Source organism: Thalassophryne amazonica, chromosome 17 (genome assembly GCF_902500255.1).
Source record: "Thalassophryne amazonica chromosome 17, fThaAma1.1, whole genome shotgun sequence".
Lineage (NCBI taxonomy): Eukaryota > Metazoa > Chordata > Actinopteri > Batrachoidiformes > Batrachoididae > Thalassophryne > Thalassophryne amazonica.
In genome coordinates, this window is record NC_047119.1 from 63,077,733 (window position 1) to 63,100,975 (window position 23,243).

The 23,243-nt window shown below is 42.9% G+C and overlaps 2 protein-coding genes across 4 annotated transcripts in view; both read right to left on the bottom strand.

The window, feature by feature from the left end:
- Positions 1 to 8,074: 8,074 nt before the first annotated feature.
- chd1 (chromodomain helicase DNA binding protein 1) overlaps positions 8,075 to 23,243 on the bottom strand; it is a 121,447-nt gene continuing 106,278 nt past the window's right edge. For all 3 annotated transcript variants that reach the window (XM_034191476.1, XM_034191475.1, XM_034191474.1), the window contains exon 36: positions 8,075 to 9,556. In XM_034191476.1, coding sequence (XP_034047367.1) covers positions 9,274 to 9,556 — 283 coding nt within the window. In that variant the 3' untranslated portion in view covers positions 8,075 to 9,273. The remainder of the gene's footprint in view (positions 9,557 to 23,243) is intronic.
- Positions 18,110 to 18,904, bottom strand: LOC117528877. The gene is made up of 2 exons (XM_034191477.1): positions 18,496 to 18,904; positions 18,110 to 18,377 (listed from the first exon to the last, which is right to left on the bottom strand). The coding sequence occupies exons 1-2, from the start codon at positions 18,858 to 18,860 to the stop codon at positions 18,188 to 18,190; spliced, it is 555 nt and encodes a 184-aa protein (XP_034047368.1). The 5' UTR covers positions 18,861 to 18,904; the 3' UTR covers positions 18,110 to 18,187.

Here is a 23,243-nt window from a genome sequence, read left to right on the forward strand (position 1 = left end):
CATACTTTGCTCTGTGTATATTCCACCGACCGCGGATCAGATTATGAGCGTGGAGAGAGACTTTCCAGACTCTCTTGTTATAATTCTCGGTGATTTTAACAAAGGGAATCTCAGTCAGGAATTACCAAAATACAAACAGTTTGTTAAATGCCCGACTAGAGAAGGGAGCATGTTAGATCATTGTTACACGACAGTGAGTGGTGCGTACCGAGCGGTGGCCCGTGCAGCTTTGGGACTCTCAGATCACGTGATGGTCCACTTGATCCCCACATACAGACAGAGACTAAAACTCTCTAAACCTGTTTTGAGGACATCTAAAGTGTGGAGCAATGAAGCTGTGGAGGAGCTACGCGTGTGCTTGGGCACTACGGATTGGGATATATTTGAGGCTTCAACAGACAGTCTAGATGACTACACGGACACTGTGACATCATATATTCATTTCTGTGAAGACAGCATCATCCCACAGCGCACCAGGGTGAGATATAACAATGACAAGCCCTGGTTCACACCTCAACTCCGGCAGCTCCGTCAGCAGAAAGAGGTGTCTTTCAGAGAAGGAGACAGAGACAGCTATAGAGGTGCAAAGTACAGATTTAGCAAGGAGGTGACAAAGGCTAAATCCATGTACAGTTCACGTCTGCAGCAAAGGTTCTCTGCCAACAACTCAGCCTCTGTGTGGAGGGGGTTGAAAGAGATCACCAACTACAAGCCCAAAGCACCTCGTTCTATTGACGACCTCAAGCTGGCCAACGACCTGAACGTCTTCTATTCACGCTTTGAAGACAAGGACTCACACCTCCCCACCCCCCACACAACTGCATATTCAAACACCATGGACCTCCCCCCTCTCACCGCTGCCCTCCCCCGTTGCCCTCTCCGTCCAAGAGGAGGACGTGAGAAGACACTTCAAAAGGCTGAATCCATGTAAGGCCCCGGGCCCAGACTGTGTCTCTCCTGCCACCCTGAGACACTGTGCTGATGAGCTGGCCTCAGTCTTCACAGGGATCTTCAACACCTCCCTGGAGTCATGCCATGTTCCAGTCTGCTTCAAGTCCTCCATTATAGTTCCAGTCCCCAAGAAACCACGCATCACTGGACTTAATGACTACAGGCCTGTGGCTCTCACGTCTGTAGTCATGAAGACCTTCGAACGCCTGGTTTTATGCCACCTGAAGTCCATCACTGACCCCCTCCTGGACCCCTGCAGTTTGCCTATAGAGCCAACAGGTCTGTAGACGACGCCATAAACCTGGCCCTGCACTCCATCCTGCAGCACCTGGACTCCCCAGGAACCTACGCTAGGATCCTGTTTGTGGACTTCAGCTCTGCATTCAACACCATCCTTCCGGCTTTGCTCCGGGACAAGCTTTCTCTGCTTCACGTGCCCGACTCCACCTGCAGGTGGATCACAGACTTCCTGACGGACCGGAGTCAGCATGTGAGGCTGGGAAAGAATGTCTCGAACACTCGGGCTCTCAGCACAGGATCTCCACAGAGCTGTGTCCTTTCCCCTCTGCTCTTCTCCCTGTACACTAACTGCTGCACCTCCAGCCACGATTCCGTAAAGCTCATCAAGTTTGTGGACGACACCACCCTCATCGGACTCATTTCGGATGGGGATGAGTCTGCCTACAGGAGGGAGGTGGACCGGCTGGTGACCTGGTGTAGCAGCAACAACTTGGAGCTCAACGCAGAGGATGTACTTCCTGCTGCAGCTGAAGAAAGCCAAGCTACCTGTCCAGCTGATGGTGCAGTTCTACACGGCCATCATCGAGTCCATCCTCTGCTCCTCCATCACGGTGTGGTACGCTGGGGCCACAGCCAGGGACAGACACAGACTGCAGCGCATTGTGGCCTCTGCTGAGAAGATGATCCGCTGTAGCCTTCCATCTCTCCACGACCTGCACGTCTCCAGGACTCTGGGCCGAGCAGGTCGGATCACAGCTGACCCTTCTCACCCCGCACACAGTCTATTCAAACCACTCCCCTCGGGCAGGAGGCTACGGTCCATCCGGACCAGAACCTCCTGCCATAAGAACAGTTTCTTCCCCTCTGCCGTTAGACTCATGAACTCCTCATAATTCAGTCACCTTAACCTTAACTCTGTCACTTTATCATTTTATCACGGGTCACTTTAGACAATGTACTTTGGTTTTAATTGCACTCCTCCCACCGCACTGTTTTTTTTCTGTTCCTCTTTCTGTTTTTCTGTTGCACACAGCCTTTCATATTTCATATGTCATTTTTTATCTTATATTTTGTCTTATTTTGGCACATATTGTATATTTTATCTTAGCATTTTATATTACACTCTGTTTAATGTTGCACCATTATATCGAAGCAAATTCCTAGTCTGTGAATCCTCTTCATTGGCAATGGCAATAAACTTCTTCTGATTCTGATTCACTAAGGAAACATTATTTTCACAACACTCCTTAATTTTTCTATTCTGCAACTTTCAAGAACAAAAAACTCAACCTTAGTGCAAGCAGAGGTTGGTTTTAGTGCTGGTAGAACATTTTAACAAGAAAACATGGACCCTGATATAACATGTGAGGACCAGTGAATCTGAATGTTTCAACCTCTTAGCAGTAAACAAGTTTTTCATGCTAGAAATAAGGTCCACACAATGTGGGCTTAATAAAAAGCGTGACCGACGCAATGAAGCACATTTGACACATTACTACATAAACCAGGGGTGGGCAACGAGGGCCGAGACACTGCATGTTTTCCTTGCAGCCAATCACCTCAGCAGGTGGGTTGCTGATGAGCTTCTCCCTTGAACATAAACACCTGGTTGTCAATGAAATCACCTGCTGAAACACCTGAACATTAATGAAATCACCTGCTGAGATGATTGGTAGCAAGGAAAACCTGCAGTGCTTCAGCCCTTCATGGCACATGATTGCCCACCCCTGACATAAACAGTTAATCAAACTGAGTTGAACTGAAACGGAAGAAATGTGGGGTGAATGTAATCGCAAAGTTATTACAAACAACATCCTTATAAACTTACTTGTATACTTTTGTCAGCCGATCAGTGCAGTGTGAGGCGAACTGCGGGGGCCAGTGATGAACACATTTAAGCAGGGGTGTAAACAGCTCTCAGTTGAATGGAGTCAGAGCTCCATCTACTGGACAAACGGTGCAAGGACATTTTACATTGCCGACACAAACATTATTTCAGTAACTTCTGTTTATGAGAAATGTTCGACGTTCTGTCGGCAAAATTTCGGCCGATAGTGAGTACTTTGAAAAGGGCTCATATCAGCTGATAATATCGGCCGGGCTCTAACAATTTCAATGCCCAGAGAAGCTGATGTGAGAAGGGAGAGCAAAAGGACACACACACACCTTCTCTCTCTACTTCTATCATTTAGTTTTTCTCAGTCACTTTGGTGCATTTCTCACATCACTATTAACATTTGCACAACAATTAATGCATTTCTCAAAACAATTGGTACAAACTGCAAAACCTAGTTGTTAACCTGCAATGTTGTGTCACAGTGTTCAAAATGGACAATTCATTCCTCATGTCAATGAAAGTGTCAGTGTCATCAAGACCAAAAGTCCTGACACCGTTGTTTATGAACAAGACAGTCAAATGGCTTTGTCATGTCTTCGTTATAACAGTTCGCTCTGTTTGTGTTTTCCAATGCGAAAATGTCCCATCTTGGTGGCATGACCTGAAAATACTGAAAATGCTCAAGACAGCACGATATACTAAACACAGCTATTTGAAAACTGCAGTAAAGTCACACATCACTGTATTTAGTGAGGTAACTGAGTACAAGACACTGAATATTTTACTGCATATACTTTTACAATTCTAATTTGTTCACAGCACTGTGCAAAAGAAAAAATACACCCTTATTTACAACAAACAGTCTCCCATTGGAGAGTATATAAATGTAAATACAAATACACAATATAATACCAGACATACTGATCAATACTGGTTTATTGGCTACTACTGTTCCTCTCATTCCTGTCCACTATCTTCCTGTTACTCCTCCCCCTGAGTGAGGAGTTGTACAGTCTGATGGTCTGAGGGACAAAGGAGCTTTTCAGTCTGTTGGTCCTGCACTTGGAAAGGAGCAGTTTGTAGCTGAAGAGGCTCCTCTGGTTGCTGATGACGGTGTGCAGAGGGGGACTGGCATCATCCATAATTTCCATCAGTTTGTCCAGTGTATTTCCATATTTCATATTTCCATCTACATCACAGAAAATATCTCTTGCAATACAGTGAGGAAAGTATCTCCTCGAGTGGTGAATCCACCTTCTGCAGTACTCTGCTGTGATGTCATCACATGCTGCATCCATGACCACGAGCAGGGCCATTTGGGTATATGGATGCCAGTCATATACCTTCCACCTCCAGGAAGAGGAAAAACTCCACTATTGGATTTAGAAATGGTGAGTAGGGAAGGAGATATTCCACTAGCTTGTTCAGATGGTCTCCAGTTAGACCCCTCTCATTGTCAGGGATGATGTCCCTGTAACGAGTGTCTAAAAAAGTCACAAGATGTGTGTTCTATAGACCAAAACTTGGGATTGGGTGAGGATGCCATTTTCTGATATGGCTGCGCACAGTAATATTCCCTCCTCGTTGGCCTGGGGCATCAGTGGTTGCTCTGTGTCCAATTTAGACATTTTCAGGGAAAATAAAGATAATTAAATGTATAATATTTGCTTGACTTGATTTTGACAACGAGGTCAAAATGTTTGTATTTAATGACTCAAGCAATGAAACGAGGACAATTAGTTTTATAGGGAATGACTATTCAGCATTCACAGGTACGGTTCATTTTGACTGACATAAGCACAGCAGAATTGTATGAAAGCGTTTGTAATTTGTTGGAAGGAATGAGAAACGGCTGCTGTGTATAAATGACTAAATGTTGTGGCGATTGAACTAACTGTTGTGCAAATGTAAATAGTGATATGAAAAAATGCACCAAAGCAACTGAGAAAAACTCTACTATGTTTAACTGATGAATGATTTTGTCATCCAAAATAATGGATGAATTCATTTTTTATTGGTGTAAAAATATACATTCGTGGCCTGGCATCAAGTCAGGCCTCTAATGCTGTCGGGACACACGGACTCTATTCCACACATAAGTGATCATGAATTGATTAGAAGAATCGATGGCATTTTAATCAATTAACTCTTAAAAATGAAAAACATTCTCCATTAAGCTGATTCTTATGTCCTCGGAAAGCCTTCGACGGCTCAGCATTGCAGGATGGAGCCTTGTCTTGGACCAGTATTTGTTCAACTTTACCACATACAGTAGTGTTCAGAATAATAGTAGTGCTATGTGACTAAAAAGATTAATCCAGGTTTTGAGTAAATTTCTTATTGTTACATGGGAAACAAGGTACCAGTAGATTCAGTAGATTCTCACAAATCCAACAAGCATTCATGATATGCACACTCTTAAGGCTATGAAATTGGGATATTAGTAAAAAAAAAAACAAGTAGAAAAGGGGTTGTTCACAATAATAGCAGCATCTGCTGTTGACGCTACAAACTCAAAACTATTATGTTCAAACTGCTTTTTTAGCAATCCTGTGAATCACTAAACTAGTATTTAGTTGTATAACCACAGTTTTTCATGATTTCTTCACATCTGCGAGGCATTAATTTTGTTGGTTTGGAACCAAGATTTTGCTCGTTTACTAGTGTGCTTGGGGTCATTGTCTTGTTGAAACACCCATTTCGAGGGCATCTTCTCTTCAGCATAAGGCAACATGACCTCTTCAAGTATTTTGACATATCCAAACTGATCCATGATACCTGGTATGCGATATATAGGCCCAACACCATAGTAGGAGAAACATGTCCATATCATGATGCTTGCACCACCATGCTTCACTGTCTTCACTGTGAACTGTGGCTTGAATTCAGAGTTTGGGGGTCGTCTCACAAACTATCTGTGGCCCTTGGACCCAAAAAGAACAATTTTACTCTCATCACTCCACAAAATATTCCTCCATTTCTCTTTAGGCCTGTTGATGTGTTCTTTGGCAAATTGTAACCTCGTCTGCACGTCTTTTATTTAACAGAGGGACTTCACGGGGGATTCTTGCAAATAAATTAGCTTCACACAGGCGTCTTCTGTCACAGCACTTACAGGTAACTCCAGACTGTCTTTGATCATCCTGGAGCTGATCAGTGGGTGAGCCTTTGCCATTCTGGTTATTCTTCTATCCATTTTGATGGTTGTTTTCCATTTTCTTCCACACGTGTTTTTTTTTTTTTTTTTTTTTGTCCATTTTAAAGCATTGGAGATCATTGTAGAATAGAATAGAAAGCCTTTATTGTCATTATACACAGCAAACACAGTCTGCATAGTACAACGAGATTAGGGCGATGAACAGCCTATAATTTTTTGCACCTGCATATGTTTTCCCATCTCCAATCAACTTTTTAATCAAACTATGCTGTTCTTCTGAACAATGTCTTAAACGTCCCATTTTCCTCAGGCTTTCAAAGAGAAAAACATGTTCAACAGGTGCTGGCTTCATCCTTAAATAGGGGACACCTGATTCACACCTGTTTGTTCCACAAAATTGGCGAACTCACTGACTGAATGCCACACTACTGTTATTATGAACACCCCCATTTTTTTTTTTTTTTTTTTTTACTAATAGCCCAATTTCATAGCCTTAAGAGTGTGCATATCATGAATGCTTGGTCTGGTACCTTGTTTCCCATGTAACAATAAGAAATATACTCAAAATCTGGATTAATCTTTTTAGTCACATAGCACTACTATTATTCTGAACGCTACTGTATTTCCAGTCGTTTTGAGTTTCAGTCTGTCAGTGACAGTTCGGTTATTTACTTTTTCTGAAGAAACACTGAAAGCTGCATCATCATCATCCTGGAACATGACTTCATGTTCACCATACCCACCGTCAGTCAGCGGAATGACAAATTACCCAAAACATCACTGAGGTAACACTGGCTCCTTTATCCAACTATCACAAAGAAATGAGTGGAGACTTTTGCTCGTGTGACTGGAGGCCCTTTGTGGCCGGGACGGTGGTGGGATCGAACCCCGGACTGCTCGAACTAATGACCAGAACTCTACCAGGTCAGCCAAAGGGGAATTCTCCATTGACATCCATCGATCATCAATGTCAGCGACTGTTTACATTTTTATTGTAATGTCATAGTTAAGCAAAGTTTGTAATAGCTAATAAATGCTATAACACAGGTGGAAGCTTAGCTGTGCTACAGTCCATGTTGTCTGCGTTTATAATTACTCTTTACAGGGGGCACCATAAAAATCTTGCCTAGGGTGACAAACTGGTTTGGGCCGGCACTGATTCAATCTATTTGTAAGGCGGTTTTCTGTTTGCTTCCACGTCTTTCTGGTTTTGTTGCCATTTTAAAGTATTTGAGATCATTTTATTTTTGCACCACCTATTGACCTCGTCCATAAAGTTGTCTCTTAAGAGTGATCAATTTTGAAATCTCTTAAGAAACATCTGACACACTCGTCTGATTGATGTACTCGAAGTGTGATATAAATCACGTTTTAGCTATGAGTTCCTTTTAGCAGAGTTCCCATTTTTAGTTTTTCATACACATATGTACATCATCAGGACCCCAAACCTGTTGTACTCATGGTGTCATATAAACCTCTGTAAATGTTTTCGACTTGTAGATTTTATTTATTTATTTTTTAAGTTTGGAGTTTTCTCGCCTAGATTTGAAAATTTATTGCAAAGATCCCTCGTCGACTGCTCCAATCCGATTCCATGACGGTGGCTGTAGTTTCTGTCCTGGTGCCCACTGCTCCTATAGAGGCTGAATTGTGCGTCCTAACTACACATTACAGCGCTGGTGACATTCAAACACCACGTGAGGTTTGTCAGATACTTTTGTGCATCTTTGTGATTGACTAATGAAAACCACTAAAAAGCTTGAAAAACACTGAATAAGAATTTAAAATAATAATAAAACAGGGAAGACCCTACAAACAGATCCACAGAACTTATAATCCGAGACATTTCCTGCAGAAAAAGGAGGAAAAAAAAAACTCTTCAGAGGTGATACGAGTGAATACAGCGATTGATTTTTAATGGCTTCATAAACAACTATATAAAACAGTCCATAAAAATTCATGCGCTTTCAGTGTAAATTTCTTTTGAAATATAGAAGAAATGTATGTACAACAGAGTGAACCGTAACAGTGACTTCATTCAGTTGGATGGTTCACCAGAAAATACTTGGCTGCATAGAACATCAACATTATTGCCTACGTAGAAAAGAAAAAAAGAAAAAGTGAGAGAAACATTACATAACTCTATTTTGGATTTAACAGGCTACGTGTAAGGTAACTGTTTGAGAAACTGACTTCAGAAGTCGACTTGCTCTCAGTTCACAGATTTAAAATGGAAGCAAAAATCACTCCTGAATAAAACTGTATCGTTAGAATTCGTTCTTTACCAAAAGTGACATTCTGAAAGCATCATTACAGAGAAACTCACTTGTGTAAAGACAAAAAAGAAAAAAAGAAAAAAAAAAGCCTGAGTTCATGGGGGGAAAAAAAAGAGTCAATAAATTCAAAAAGCCTGAGGAAGGAGACCACTGATTTTCTATATTACATCATTTACAACGCTGTCGCTTAAAGGTAGAAAAAACAAAACAAAAACGAAGCTCAGACATTTTTACAGCTAAGATGTTATTAAATAATTAATGGTGGCAAAAAAAAACAAAACAAAAAGCTCATGATTTAATTAGAAAAGCTGTAAATGAGGTACTTGAGGTGATGAGCCTGAGCTCAAGACGGGATTTGACCACATAGCCTTCCTTCAGACGTGATTCAGAGATGAACTTTTAAATAGACACGTTGAACCTGACGGAGAGACGGTACGGACAAACGGAACAGTCGGAGCATCCAGTGTCGAGGGTCAGTGGAGGGAGGCAGCACTCAGGGTCGATGGGTTCCAGAGGTCTAAAAAGTCAGACTTTATAAAAAAAAATAAAACAAAAATAACCGTGTGCTGCATGCTGTTACACCTTCACAACGATGCAGCTTTAAACTCTTAAATACAAAAATAAGCTGCTTTGTTTCTGTTTGAATCTGCTGCCTGCTTTCTTCCTCTCAGTTCGCCGCATGCTGAAACTGGAATCAGCAGCCACGCTGACCTGGCGGGACCTGGCGCGTCACGCAGCCGGAGCGTCGCGTCCTCAGTCCCTGTAAGGCATCTGCTGTGCTGGTGAGTCTGTGGCCACCCCCACACCTCCTGTTATGTTTTTCGGCTACTCCAGACCTGCTCGGGTGTGCTCTTGTGGTCTGAGGAATAGTCGAAAGGTGAGCGGTGTCCCAATGGTGAGCGCGAGTCGTAGGGTGAGCGCTGGTCTCTGGGCGAGCGAGGCCCGCTGGCGGAGGCTCGCTGCTCCGCGTGCCAGTCTGAGTGATAGCGGTAGGAAGAACGGTGGTCTGAGTGGGCATAGTCCTTCACATCCGGCCTGTGATCTCTGCTGGAGTGGAGCTCCTCCAGCTTCCTGTGCTTAACGTCACTGTAGTACCTGCAAACGGAGAGCCAAAGGTCACAGGGGTCACAGACAAACAGTGAACGGGTGCGACTGGCCGGGCCCGCCCAAAGATGGCGAGATGATGATGGTGATGATACAAATAACATCAACAATTTCAGAAAGAAAATTTACCTACAAACAAAGTATCAATGTAGTTCCTAATAATAAATAATCTAAACTTATACAGACGGTAAAACAAGGAAAGAAACCGACACACAAGGTCATTTCAAGAGACGTGCATCTTCAACAACACCAACTCCTAATTTCCATCTCACATGCAATGCTAGGTCCATAATTATGTGGGCAGTGACCACTGTCATAACTTTGTTTCCTTAGTCCACATCAAGATGTGCTTGTAGTGTGGACGTTCAGCTCGAATGGAGAGGATTCAACAGAAATAAGTCAATAAGAAATAATTAAACTAAGCATTTAGAAATACAGCCATTTTTATACACACTCCCTTTGGGAGGTCTGTATCATCTACGACCACAAGATAGTACCATCTACACGTGTGAGAAGGTGCTCCTGGATACTGAATGAGTAACTACGATTCACACTCCAGAACAGAAGGTGGCGGTAACGCATCATTGAGCTGGACATAAACCACAGAAAAGTAGTAAGAAGATCTGAATGAGAAAGATGTTCTATGTCTTAGAGCACAAGTAAATTTAAGAACTGATATATGACTTTCATATTTCTTGGCACTTGTTTGGACCGTGTGAGACAACAGCAACAGATCAGCCGACCAGATCATAAGTCTTTCAGTTATAAATGAGTAATGCAGTTTCCAAATGTTTAATTACAATGCTCATTAACCTCACATAAGGGCCCCTTCACACATACTGCGAATTTGGTTGAATTGCGCATTAAGTCCGCATGAAGCAGGAATCGCTTACAAACCAAATAATTTCGTAGCTGCTTCCAATGCCTCGTACACCTGTTGATAATTATTTGCGCACACCAGCAGCTGAAAGAGTGTGCGCTGTGCGAGCCCATCAAACCCTCACAGCAGGTGTCGGCCAAATTCCAACTGATATGCACAGACATCTAACACCGCTTGCGTGGCACTTAGAAAATGTGTGGCCATTCGTACTCTTGGCACGACAACAGACTGCATACAATCACTGTCGTACTTGCAGTGAAATTTGTCTCAGTTTCCCACACTGACACGTGGGTGTGTGTGCTCCACTGACAGGAGGCATTGCTTCTGACAGAAGCAGCTGTGGGGATCTGTGGATCTGGACATCCAACCTGGACAACACCTAATGTGTTTGGACAGATATGGACTAACAACTGTCCACTGTGAGGCACGTGTGTCTGATTGCTGTACTTATGTGGACATAAAAACATATCGCTGTGGCGAAAAGCTGCAGCAAGTGAGCACGCGCACGGAGCGGACACTGACAGCCCGCCAGGTTAAGACAGGCCGTCAGATCAGAACACGCAGTGGGCGATCTGACAGTCATGTCACCCACGTGAGCTCTGTTCCACATGACCCGGTGTCAGTGCTGCGGAGCGCCGTCCAGAAGACACGTGTCTGGCAGAACGTGCGCGGGGAGACTGGACGCACCGGACCAGTAGATGTGGACATAATCAGTGCACACCGCTTCTCTTTCATGTTATTTCATGACTGTATGTCAGTGACCATGGGTCATCACCAGAGGAACAGACGGATCATATCTGTATTGCCCATTTGATAAATGCAGTGTTTTTAATATGGTGTGATTTAAATTTTTTTGTAATGCTTCTATGTCCTTCCTGATATGAGGCAGGTTCCCGCAGCTTTCAAAGGATAGCTCTGTAGCTCAGTGGTAAAGTTTCTGACTGGCAATCAGAGCTTTTGGAAAGCGTGGGTTGAGTCCCATGGGTGGGTTTTTTTTTTGTTTTCCACATAAGTGGCACAATGTGGTGCACCCCACACTGTGTTCCTGCTCAAAAGACACCGTCGCGTGCACGAACTCTCATCGCACACGTCTGCCCGTCAGTGCGATGTTTTGCTGTGCGCCAATTCGAACTGTTTCACCATATTCGACCAAACTTCACACTATGTGTGAAAGGGCCCTAAAGTTCAGTGGGAAGAGGTGTTTAGTCGCATTTTATGCCTTATACTTTAACAATTAGCATCTGATCACTAAGTTTGCATTATAAATAAACATGCCGGGTTTTTAAACGTTGAATTATATCGTATGTTTACTTCACACATGCTCATTTGTTCAGTGGTGACAAAAAGCCATTTACTCATGTTGTGTGCCTTGTACAATAACAATTAGCCTTTTAGCTTCTGCTTTCTAATGTGGTGTTTGCATTATAAACAAATAACATGCTGATAATTGTGTGTCTTGTTGCATGACGCAGAAGCACCACATTACAAACATTAACATTATGCAGATCTGTGAACATCGGAAAAAACCATGTGTGTGGTGAAGAGCACTCTGACCTCATTGTGTGGTATGCTGGCTGCGCAGTGGCAGAGAAATGGGCAGTGCAGCGGGTGGTTAAGTTTGCACAGAGAGCGACTGGCTGCAGCTTACCATCGCAGACATTTACAACAGCAGATGCAAGGACAAGGCATGCATCACGAGAGACTCCGCCCTCCCTGCACATGAACTGTGTACCACCTCAGACAGGAGACTGCAAGCATCCGGGCAAGAACCAACAGGTGAAGAACAGTTTCTTTCCAGATGCTGTTCGGCTGGTGAACTCCTCCACGCAGTCACACTGAGACTTAAATAGAACCTTGCCTACTACTGTCATTCACTGACTCACCTACATACTGCCGCGCTGTGTTTTATTATTTTAAAGCTACTTATTTTAAAATGTGAGTACAGTTCACAAGCAATTGTTGGGTGCACACAACTGTATGCAAAATACACAGTGCAATAATAATGATTATACACACGTTCAAATTAGTTTCCATAAGTCACCATCATTTCATCTCATGCCCACAGAATGTGCATCACTGTAGTTTCATGATCTGTGCAGGAGGAGGTGTGGTCTTCTGGCTGAGTGCAGGAAGCGTGGCTGCACCCCTCAGTATCAGTCTGCAGGAAAGAGGTAGCCAACCCGTTGAAGCGAGTGAATGGATTATTCCAATCAGAAACTTTGGAAGCATAAATGAAATTGGTTAATTTCCCCTTTTCTTCTGAAATATCAACACACTACACAGAGAGGGACTCAAATCCCGCAGGGCCAGGCATGTACCCCTGCTTAAGCCAGTACATGTCCAGGCCCGTCTGAAGTTTGCCAGAGAGCATATGGATGATCCAGACGAGGATTGGGAGAATATCATGTGGTCAGATGAAACCAAAATAGAACTTTTTGGTAAAAACTCAACTCGTCGTGTTTGGAAGAAGAATGATGAGTTGCATTCCAAGAACACCATAAATACTGTGAAGCATAGTTGAATGTACCTATGTTGAAAATTACAGACCTCTTTCATCTTCCTAAGTAGGAGAACTTGAACAATCAGGGGCTGACTAAATACTTTTTTGCCCCACTGTACATACGTATTCACACCCTTTGCTCAATATTTTGTTGATGCACCTTTGGCAGCAATTACAGCCTCAAGTCTTCTTGAATATGATGCCACAAGCTTGGTGCACATATCTTTGGGCAGTTTGGTCCATTCCTCTTTGCAGCACTTTTCAAGCTCCATCGGGTTGGATGGGGAGTGTCGGTGCACAGTCACTTTCAGATCTCTCCAGAGATGTTCAGTCAGATTCGGGTCTGGGCTCTGGCTGGGCCGCTCAAGGACATTCACAGAGTTGTCCTGAAGCCACTCTTTTGATATCTTGGCTGTGTGCTTAGGGGTTATTGTCCTGCTGAAAGATGAACCGTTGCCCCAGTCTGAGGTCAAGAGCGCTCTAGGGGAGGCTTTCATCCAGGATGTCTCTGTACATTGATGCATTCATCTTTCCCTCAATACTGACTAGTCTCCCAGTTCCTGCTGCTGAAAATCATCCCCACACTATGATGCTGACGCCACCATGCTTCACTGTAGGGATGGTGCCTGGTTTCCTCCCAACATGACACCTGGCATTCACGCCAAAGAGTTCAATCTTTGTCTCATTAGGCCAGAGCATTTTGTTTCTCATGGTCTGAGAGTCCTTCAGGTGCCTTTTGGCAAACTCCAGGTGGGCTGCCATGCGCCTTTTACTAAGGAGTGGCTTCTGTCTGGCCACTCTACCAGTGGCCAGATTGGTGGATTGCTGCAGAGATGTTCTTCTGGAAGGTTTTCCTCACTCCACAGAGAAACACTGGATCTCTGACAGAGTGACCATCAGGTTCTTTGTCACCTCCCTGACCAAGGGCCTTCGCCCCCAGTCACTCACTTTACACAGGTGGCCAGCTCTAAGAAGAATCCTGATGGATCTGAACTTCTTCCATTTACAGATGATGGAGGCCACTGTGCTCATTGGGACCTTCAAAGCAGCAGAAATGTTTTTGTACCCTTCCCCAGATTTGTGTGTCAAGACAATCCTGTCTCGGAAGTCTACAGAAAATTCCTTTGACTTCATGCTTGGTTTGTGCTGACATTCACTGTCAACTGTGGGACTGCATATGTCGACAGGTGTGTGTCTTTCCAAATCATGACCAATCAACTGAATTTACCCAAGGTGAACTCCAATCAAGCTGTTGAAACATCTCAAGGATGATCAGTAGAAACAGGATGCACCTGAGCTCAATTTTGAGCTTCAAGGCAAAGGCTGTGAATATTTATATACATGTGATTTCTTACTTTTTTTATTTGTAATAAATGTGTAAAAATCTGCAAAAATCTAAAAAAACAAAAAACAAACAAAGAAAATATTCACATTGTCATTATGGGGTATTGTGTACAATTTTGAGGAAAAAAATGAATTTTCACCCATGTCTATCTCGGCTTTCAGTGCTTACCAGTCGAGTGAGTATAAGAGAAATTGTGGAGAGCTGGACATGTCCCAACTTGTCCTCTAACACACCAAAACTGAGGTGTTCCTTTGTCTCGCTTCATCAATGAATCGGTTGTGACGCGCAAAGCCTCCGCGCGGCTTTCCATGACAAAATCTCTTGTTAAAAGTGAAATCTGCCGGAAAATGGCTGATGTCTAGCTCTTGTGATAACCAGAGAAAGAGCTCACGACGGTCTCGTATCCACAGAGCCATCCATTTAGAAATGATCCAGTGGTTTGTGCCGCGTCATTGCAGCTCGGAGTACGGCGCACCGACCGTCCTTAAAGCAGTCCTGAAAACTGTAGCAAAAATCCTTCTTCTCTGTGAAGCCCGTAAAATTTTCACCGAAAGCCACATAAATTTTTTGAATGGTTTCCAGGTGCCAGTCTAACAGCTTCTGAAAAAATTCTGATGGAAAAAAAGTCCTTTTCATTCCGCCATTTCCAGACAATGAAAATCCAACAAAGGGGCGGGACCACTCCTTCCACAAGGCGTGCTCACAGGCGGATGACGTCACCAACAGGTGTGGAAAAACTCACGCATGTGCACGAGGGTTCAAGCATGTCTGACGTAAAAACATATGAATGAAATCCATATAGTTTTTGAAAAAAATAAAAAGGTACGATACTTTACTGACAGACCTCGTATTGTCCTATGGCAATATTGCTTTCTCTGACGGTCTCCTGTGAATTTGGGGTGCTGATGGACAGATGTCACATTTCCACTGGCAACATATGGAGCTGCATTCAGCAGAATGCTTTTCCCAGTTTCAACACATACGAGGTCTATTAGAAAAGTATCCGACCTTATTATTTTTTTCAAAAACCATATGGATTTGAATCACGTGTGATTACATCAGACATGCTTGAACCCTCGTGGGCATGCAAGAGTTTTTTCACGCCTGTCGGTTATGTCATTCGCCTGTGGGCAGTCTTTGAGTGAGGAGTCACCCACCCTCTCGTCGTTTTTTTCATTGTTATGGAATGGCTCAGAGACTGCTGCTTTGTTTGATCAAAATTTTTTCAAAACTGTAAGGCACAACTGAGTGGACACCATTCGATAAATTCAGCTGGTTTTCGGTAAAAATTTTAACGGCTGATGAGAGATTTTGGTCTGGTAGTGTCGCCGTAAGGATGGCCCATGGCGCCTGACGGCGATCTGCGCTTCGAGGCGGCAGCGTCTCGCCATTTCAAGTTGAAAACTTCCACATTTCAGGCTCTGTTGACCCAGTAAGTCGTCAGAGAACAGAGAACTTTCAGAAGAAGTCGGCATGAGGAGTTTATTCGGACATTCCATTGTTAACGGACATTTTGTAATGAAAGAACGTGGGGGCAGAGTCACATGTCGGGCTGGACCCGACCGCGGGGGGGTCGCGACAGGAAAAACACCTCCGTTGGAAACCTTAACGGGCAAGTTGGAACATGCCCAAGCTGTTAAACAATTTCTCAGTTACTCACTTGTTGAAAGCCATCAAAAGCCGCCTGAATTTTACAAATGGTTTTCAACACGGAGGTGTTTTTCCTGTCGCGGCGCACACAGATTTGCTGAGTCGTCACGGAAACGACTCGGCGAATTTGCGCGCACGTCTTTCATTAAAAAAATGTCCTTAAACAGTGGAATGTCCGCATAAAGTCCTCATGCCGGCCTCTTCTGAATCTTCTCTGTTCTCTCACGACGTCCTGGGTGAATTAAGCCTTACATTAGGATGTTTTCAGCTCGAAACAGGCCGACGAAGGCGCCTGGAAGCGCTGCAGGACGCCCCGCTGCGTGGGAAGTCCTTACACCGACAGAAACACCCCATAATCTCTCATCAGCCCTTAAACTTTTCACCAAAAACCAGCTTAATTTCTCGAATAGTGTCCACTCGGATATTCCTCACAGGTCTAGAAAAAATTTTGATAAAGCAACGCGTGCCGTCTCGAGCAGCGTGTGAAACAAAGGAATTCAGCCGAGAGGGCGGGACCACATCTCACTGAAGGCCTGCCCACAGGGAAATGACATCACCGACACGCGTGAAAAAACTCACGCATGCGCACGAGGGTTCAAGCATGATTGGTGTAATCGCATGTCATTCAAATCCATATAGTTTAAAAAATAAATAAATAAAAGGGTCAGTTTATTATCTAAGAGACCTCGTATATGCGCATTGGGGGAGCTGGATTTACTGAGGTCTGATTGCAAATGTGTATAGAATCTGGTTCTTTCAGGGATCATTACAGCATACTTCCTCACTACATTCATGTGCTGACAGCTGTGCTACCGTTCAGTGTAATTGCAGCAGTGAGGACATCAAACAACTCTGCGGTGCCTCCTAGCCGAGAGAATCCACACAGTGCACTCTTATTTAAAAAAAAAAAAAAAAAAAAAAAAAAAAATCACAGTTTTGCTGTCTTTTTCTTCAGTGACCTTGGCTAAATGAACAGCCGTGCTACATGTTGCTACATCAGGAGAACTGTCTGCTCTACGCTTGTGCAGAATTCACCCCCATACACCGGAGCTTTGGCCAATCAGAAGCTCAGTCTGAAGCGTCGGTCAGCCATACAATGTAAATGCATTGAATATTGTAAAACTAAATAAGTAGAGGACAAAATGGTAAACAAATGGACAGGCAGTGGAAAAGCTCTCCGCTTGTTGTCTATTCATGAGCACACACAAAACTTTGATGAACTCAGCAGATATGGAACTCATTTTGCAGATAGGAAAAGGAGTTTTGTAGGACAAAAACAAACACAAATGGATATCGGAAATCGTATCAGCTCCTCGTGTTTCCTTGATCCATCATGGTGTGACAAAGGCTTCAAGAATTGCGTCCCTTTTCTGAGTTGATTCACCAGAACTGGTTTGAGGCAAACTGAAAGTTATTCTCTATTCCATCTCTAAACTCCCCCCACACCCAAGTTTTAGCCTCAGCAACTACTGAGGCTGCAGGCCTACTGGACTGCCGTTGATTCCAGAGGCCTCTGAGCTAACCAGACAATAAAGGTCTCCTTCTTCAGCCTGAGAGCTTACCTCACCACAGTTGTCCACCAATAGGTTCTCAGGTTTCCACAGCGACAAGCACTCACAACCATCTAGCCACAGTCCAGAGCACCTGCTTCCACAGTGAAAGCTGTGAAGATGGACTCCATGTCCCTAGCCATATTCTGCTTGGCTTTGTTTCTCAAAAATGTAACCTTTACAATTTGTTCTCACACTTCCAGGCATATCCAAACTCCCTCTGTGAGCAGAGTTTCAAACAAAATACATACTGAAGTTTATGTAGTGATCTATGTGAAGGTTAAAATACAAACAAAATTCCCAAGATAATACAGATTATTTCCAGAATTTTTGGTCATTTTAATTTCCAGGTTGTTTCCATGACTGGAAACCTACTTCTTAAATTTCCAGGATGAGTGGGAAAGCTTGATGTTTAAGACATCCTCCACTTGGCAAAGAACACCAACACAACTGTCATTACTAGTTTCCAACAAATGCAGTTGTCATTTTCACATCCAACATCCATTAAGTTTCAACAGCAAATCGGGTCTTAGAAATGAATGTGGTCTTTTGTGGAACCAGATTAAATTTACCCTCACAGGAATCAGCAGTTTACCACATGAGGCAAGAAAACTCTTTATTAAAGAAGAAGATCACATGCAGCCAACTGTGATTCAGGTCATATTTTAAACATAGTAAACAGTTCTCAGGTTCAATTTTAGGGTTGCAGCAGGCAATGGGCCTTGACCCGATCCTTGAATCCACAGTAAGTAGCGGGAGTCGCGGGATATTTCGCCCTGATGGCCAGCACCACACAAGAGGGAAGCACTCTTCTCTTGCCCCTGCCAAGTCTTTTCCCTTTGAGAAACCAGTCCAGGGTGATACGGTACGCCACCAGTCTGTACTGGCTAGAGGTGAAAAATAAAAATATCGAGTTGGGCTGGTTTTCCATCCAAGGGAGCAAACAAAATTATTATTTCTCAGTAATCAGACTGTGTAACACAGGGTGTCGGGGCTGTGACTTACTCATTAGTCATGGAAACTTCCTGCAGCAGCCGCCTCTTCCAGTTAATCCTTGGAAAACTACAGAACCTGCCCAACACGCCAGGATTTAGACGAGCACTGAAATCAGGATGGCTGGTCACACACACGGGCTCAGGCGGCTCTGCTGCTTCCTTCCTGCTTCGCTCTAACTCTTCCAACAGAGGTTCCAAAATGTCCCACTCGTGGCAACAAAAACACTCTCTTACAGACTTCATGGGCTGACACGCATTACAGCAACACCACCAGCTGCTCTCTGTTCGGGCCCAAAGGTCGGGCTCCTGCTGTCCTGATGATGTGACGGCACCACCCTCTGTTCTGGCCCTCTTGTCCTCCTGGCGCCGTTCCATCTTCTCTACACTCTGGTTCAGACTGATACGGTAATGCAGAGTTTGAGTCGCAAACTACAGTAGTGTTCAGAATAACAGCAGTGCTATGTGACTAAAAAGATTAATCCAGGTTTTGAGTATATTTCTTATTGTTACATGGGAAACACAGTACCAGTAGATTCAGTAGATTCTCACAAATCCAACAAGACCAAGCATTCATGATATGCACACTCTTAAGGCTATGAAATTGGGCTATTAGTAAAAAAAAAAAAGTAGAAAAGGGGTTGTTCACAATAATAGCATCTGCTGTTGACGCTACAAACTCAAAACTATTATGTTCAAACTGTTTTTTTTAGCAATCCTAGTATTTAGTTGTATAACCACAGTTTTTCATGATTTCTTCACATCTGCGAGGCATTAATTTTGTTGGTTTGGAACCAAGATTTTGCTCGTTTACTAGTGTGCTTGGGGTCATTGTCTTGTTGAAACACCCTTTTCAAGGGCATGTCCTCTTCAGCATAAGGCAACATGACCTCTTCAAGTATTTTGACATGTCCAAACTGATCCATGATACCTGGTATGCGATATATAGGCCCAACACCATAGTAGGAGAAACATGCCCATATCATGATGCTTGCACCACCATGCTTCACTGTCTTCACCGTGAACTGTGGCTTGAATTCAGAGTTTGGGGGTCGTCTCACAAATTGTCTGTGGCCCTTGGACCCAAAAAGAACAATTTTACTCTCATCAGTCCACAAAATATTCCTCCATTTCTCTTTAGGCCAGTTGATGTGTTCTTTGGCAAATTGTAACCTCTTCTGCACGTCTTTTATTTAACAGAGGGACTTTGCGGGGGATTGTTGCAAATAAATTAGCTTCACACAGGCGTCTTCTAACTGTCACAGCACTTACAGGTAACTCCAGACTGTCTTTGATCATCCTGGAGCTGAGCAATGGGTGAGCCTTTGCCATTCTGGTTATTCTTCTATCCATTTTGATGGTTGTTTTCCATTTTCTTCCACACGTCTGTTTTTTTCTTTTTTTTTTGTCCATTTTAAAGCATTGGAGATCATTGTAGATGAACAGCCTATAATCTTTTGCACCTGCGTATAAGTTTCCCCCTCTCCAATCAACTTTATAATCAAACTACGCTGTTCTTCTGAACAATGCCTTGAACGTCCCATTTTCCTCAGGCTTTCAAAGAGAAAAACATGTTCAACAGGTGCTGGCTTCATCCTTAAATAGGGGACACCTGATTCACACCTGTTTGTTCCACAAAATTGACGAACTCACTGACTGAATGCCACACTACTATTATTGTGAACACCTTTTCTACTTTTTTTTTACTAATAGCCCAATTTCATAGCCTTAAGAGTGTGCATATCATAAATGCTTGGTCTTGTTGGATTTGTGAGAATCTACTGAATCTACTGGTACCTTGTTTCCCATGTAACAATAAGAAATATACTCAAAACCTGGATTAATCTTTTTAGTCACATAGCGCTACTTATTATTCTGAACACTACTGTAACATGTTCACTACTGCTGCTTTATCTACTTTGATGTTACCCAAAGTAAATGGTATGTGACACTGATGATATCAACTTTATGATTCATTAGTTATTCATTTACTGTTAAATGTGCACAAACTAAACAGTGAAATGGCAGCAGCTAATACTTATTCCAGTCAAAAAGCACCCAAACTGCAGAGTTTCAACATGATATATTTCAAATACAAAATGTAAATCAGACTTCTCAATATAAAAATTTCTAAAATTAGCTTCCTTAAACTCAAACTCGAAGCAAATCTCTCCAATTTGATATGAATGAATTAAAATATAAAAGTCAAGATGATGGGTTGCATAAGTAATGGGCCCCTTTGGTATAACACCTGTAAATCATGAGGTCCTGTCCTGCATATTCAGCTCATGGAGGATTTTCAGTACAGGAGCTTTAATTTGTGATCAGCAGAGAGCTGGTCTCAGCCACTTTAGCACCGTGAGACAAAGTGTAAATGTAAACTTTATTTTTTCATTAAATGTGTAAGGATTGATTACATCTCCTCTCATTCACGCTGGGATGAATTTACTGTGCAGTGCATTAAGTGTTTTATTTTTGTTTATATGATGCACGATGTGTGGAGCCAGACTTCAGTCAATAATTTATCCATTTTACATTTGTTTTATTTTTGCACAAATGATGGCACCTCATTTGACTCACTCTGTACAGATTTGAAATCAACGTCAGGTTATAAAATTAGTAGTGTTTTCTGTGTAAACTCGAACATGCACTGATCTCACACAGGGACAGCGATTCAACGCAACATGGGATCAATAGACTTTCACTTTTAGGTTCCATGTTTCAGAAGAAAAGGCAAATTAACCAATTCCATTTATGTTTCCAAAGTTTCTGATTGGAATAATGCAATTGTGCTTCAGCTGGCTGACTCGCTGTTTCCCGTTTTCACCTCAGACACAGACAGCACACTGAGGGGTATAACCACGCCTCCTGCACAGATCATGAAACTAGACACAAACACAGTCTGTGGAGACGAGATGAAATGTCTGACTTATGGAAACAAATAAGCACGTGTATAATCACACTGTGCAGTCGTACCGCGTATTCTGTGTTCAGTTTTGTGAACTGAACAGCTGCGTGCGTAACAAATACATGTATTGTGACACCCCTTATATCAGACCTGGGCAAACTGCGGCCCGGGGGCCACATGTGGCCCTTTGCATGTCTCTGTCCGGCCCTCATGAGGTCTGTGATTATTATTACATATATTAGAAATGTCAAGCTTGTGTGTTGCAAATCATTATGTAGAGGTTTATTTAGGTATATTTACATATTATTACAATAATAAAAATTACCTATAAAAGCTATTAAATAGGTAATTTTTTGTAAAATTTGTAATGGGAGACAGCTGAGTTATCGATGGTGTGGCCCTCGGACATAATTCAGGTTCTCTATGTGGCCCCTTGTAAAAATTAATTGCCCACCCCTGCCTTATATAGACATTTATTTATGTAGTTGGAAAAGCTGCACAAGCAAGAGGGATGACTGCAGCCTTGAGAAGATCGTCAAGCAAAGCTGATTCAAGAACTTTGGGGAGTTTGACAAGGAGCGGACTGAGGCTGGTGTCAGTGCATCAAGAGCCAGCACACACGCGCACACACACACACGTGTCCAGGAAATGGGATGAAAGTGTTGCACTCTTCATTTCAAGCCACTCTTGAACCAGAGACCATGTCAGAAGAGTCTCACTTGGGCTAAGGAGAAAAAGAACTTGACCACTGCTTAGTCCAAAGCCCTCTTTTCAGATTAAAGTAAATTTTGCATTTCATTTGGAAATGAAGGTCCCAGAGTCTGGAGGAACCATGGAGAGGAATAGAATCCACACTGCTTTAAGTCCCGTGTGAAGTTTCCACAGTCAGTGATGATCTGGTGTCATGTCATCTGCTGGTGTTGATCCACTGTGTCTTATCAAGTCCAAAGTCAATCCAGCCAACCACCAGGAGACTTTTGACCACTTCATGCTTCCATCTGCTGAGGAGCTTTATGGAGATGCTGGTTTTCTTTTCCAGCAGGACTTAGCATCTGCCCACTGTGCTAACTACAGTATAAGAATATGCTTGGTTTCAGTTCAGAAGGTTCCGGGTTCAAATCTCACCCCTGCCACATTTCTCCATGTAATGTGTAGTTGTGTCAGGAAGGGCATCCAGCGTAAAACTTGTGCCAATTCAACATGCAGATCCACCTTGGATTTGCTGTGGCGACCACGAGTGCAAACAAGGGAGCAGCCGAAGGGACTTACATAAGAATATACACAAATTAGATCAATTTTTCTATTATATATTCCATATTCCAGTGTAGTGTTTACAGATTTCTTTCAACTTGGTCCACAAATTATTAAATAATCTTACTTTCACCCTGGTTGGCGTGGCTGTTTCATTGTATTTATTATATTTGTAAGTTTTCCGGAGAAGCGCTCTGTAAAAGCGGTGCTGCAGGTGGGTTAAGAGCAGTCTTTAATATCAATATCTTCAATATGTGAGCGCGCGAAGCTCTTACTTTCACCCCTTTCACCTAACTTCATAATGAAATTAATTAAGGCTCAGACTAGTACCTCGTGTCGTGGCAGACATAGTGTGTTTGACAAGCTGATGGTATTATTTTCTATCTGGACTGGGACGAACAAATTCATTCAAGTCTATTATATAAACAGTCTGATCCTCTTCTGTATTTGACAAATATTGGCTGTACAAATGTGGGACTGAGTTTGAATAAATGTAACGGCACAGTAACAGCACAAAAAAAATGCAGATTTATGGTGAAACTCTTGAAAGCATTGATCATGCCCACACTGATTTGTATTTATGTCTGGTTATTAGACACTAA

Coding starts and splice junctions, on each gene's coding strand:
- LOC117528877 (XM_034191477.1), bottom strand. CDS start 18,860: ATGGAACGGCGCCAGGAGGACAAGAGGGCCAGAACAGAGGGTGGTGCC. Junction 18,378..18,495: donor GAAGTTTCCATGACTAATGA/GTAAGTCACAGC, acceptor TTTCACCTCTAG/CCAGTACAGACTGGTGGCGT.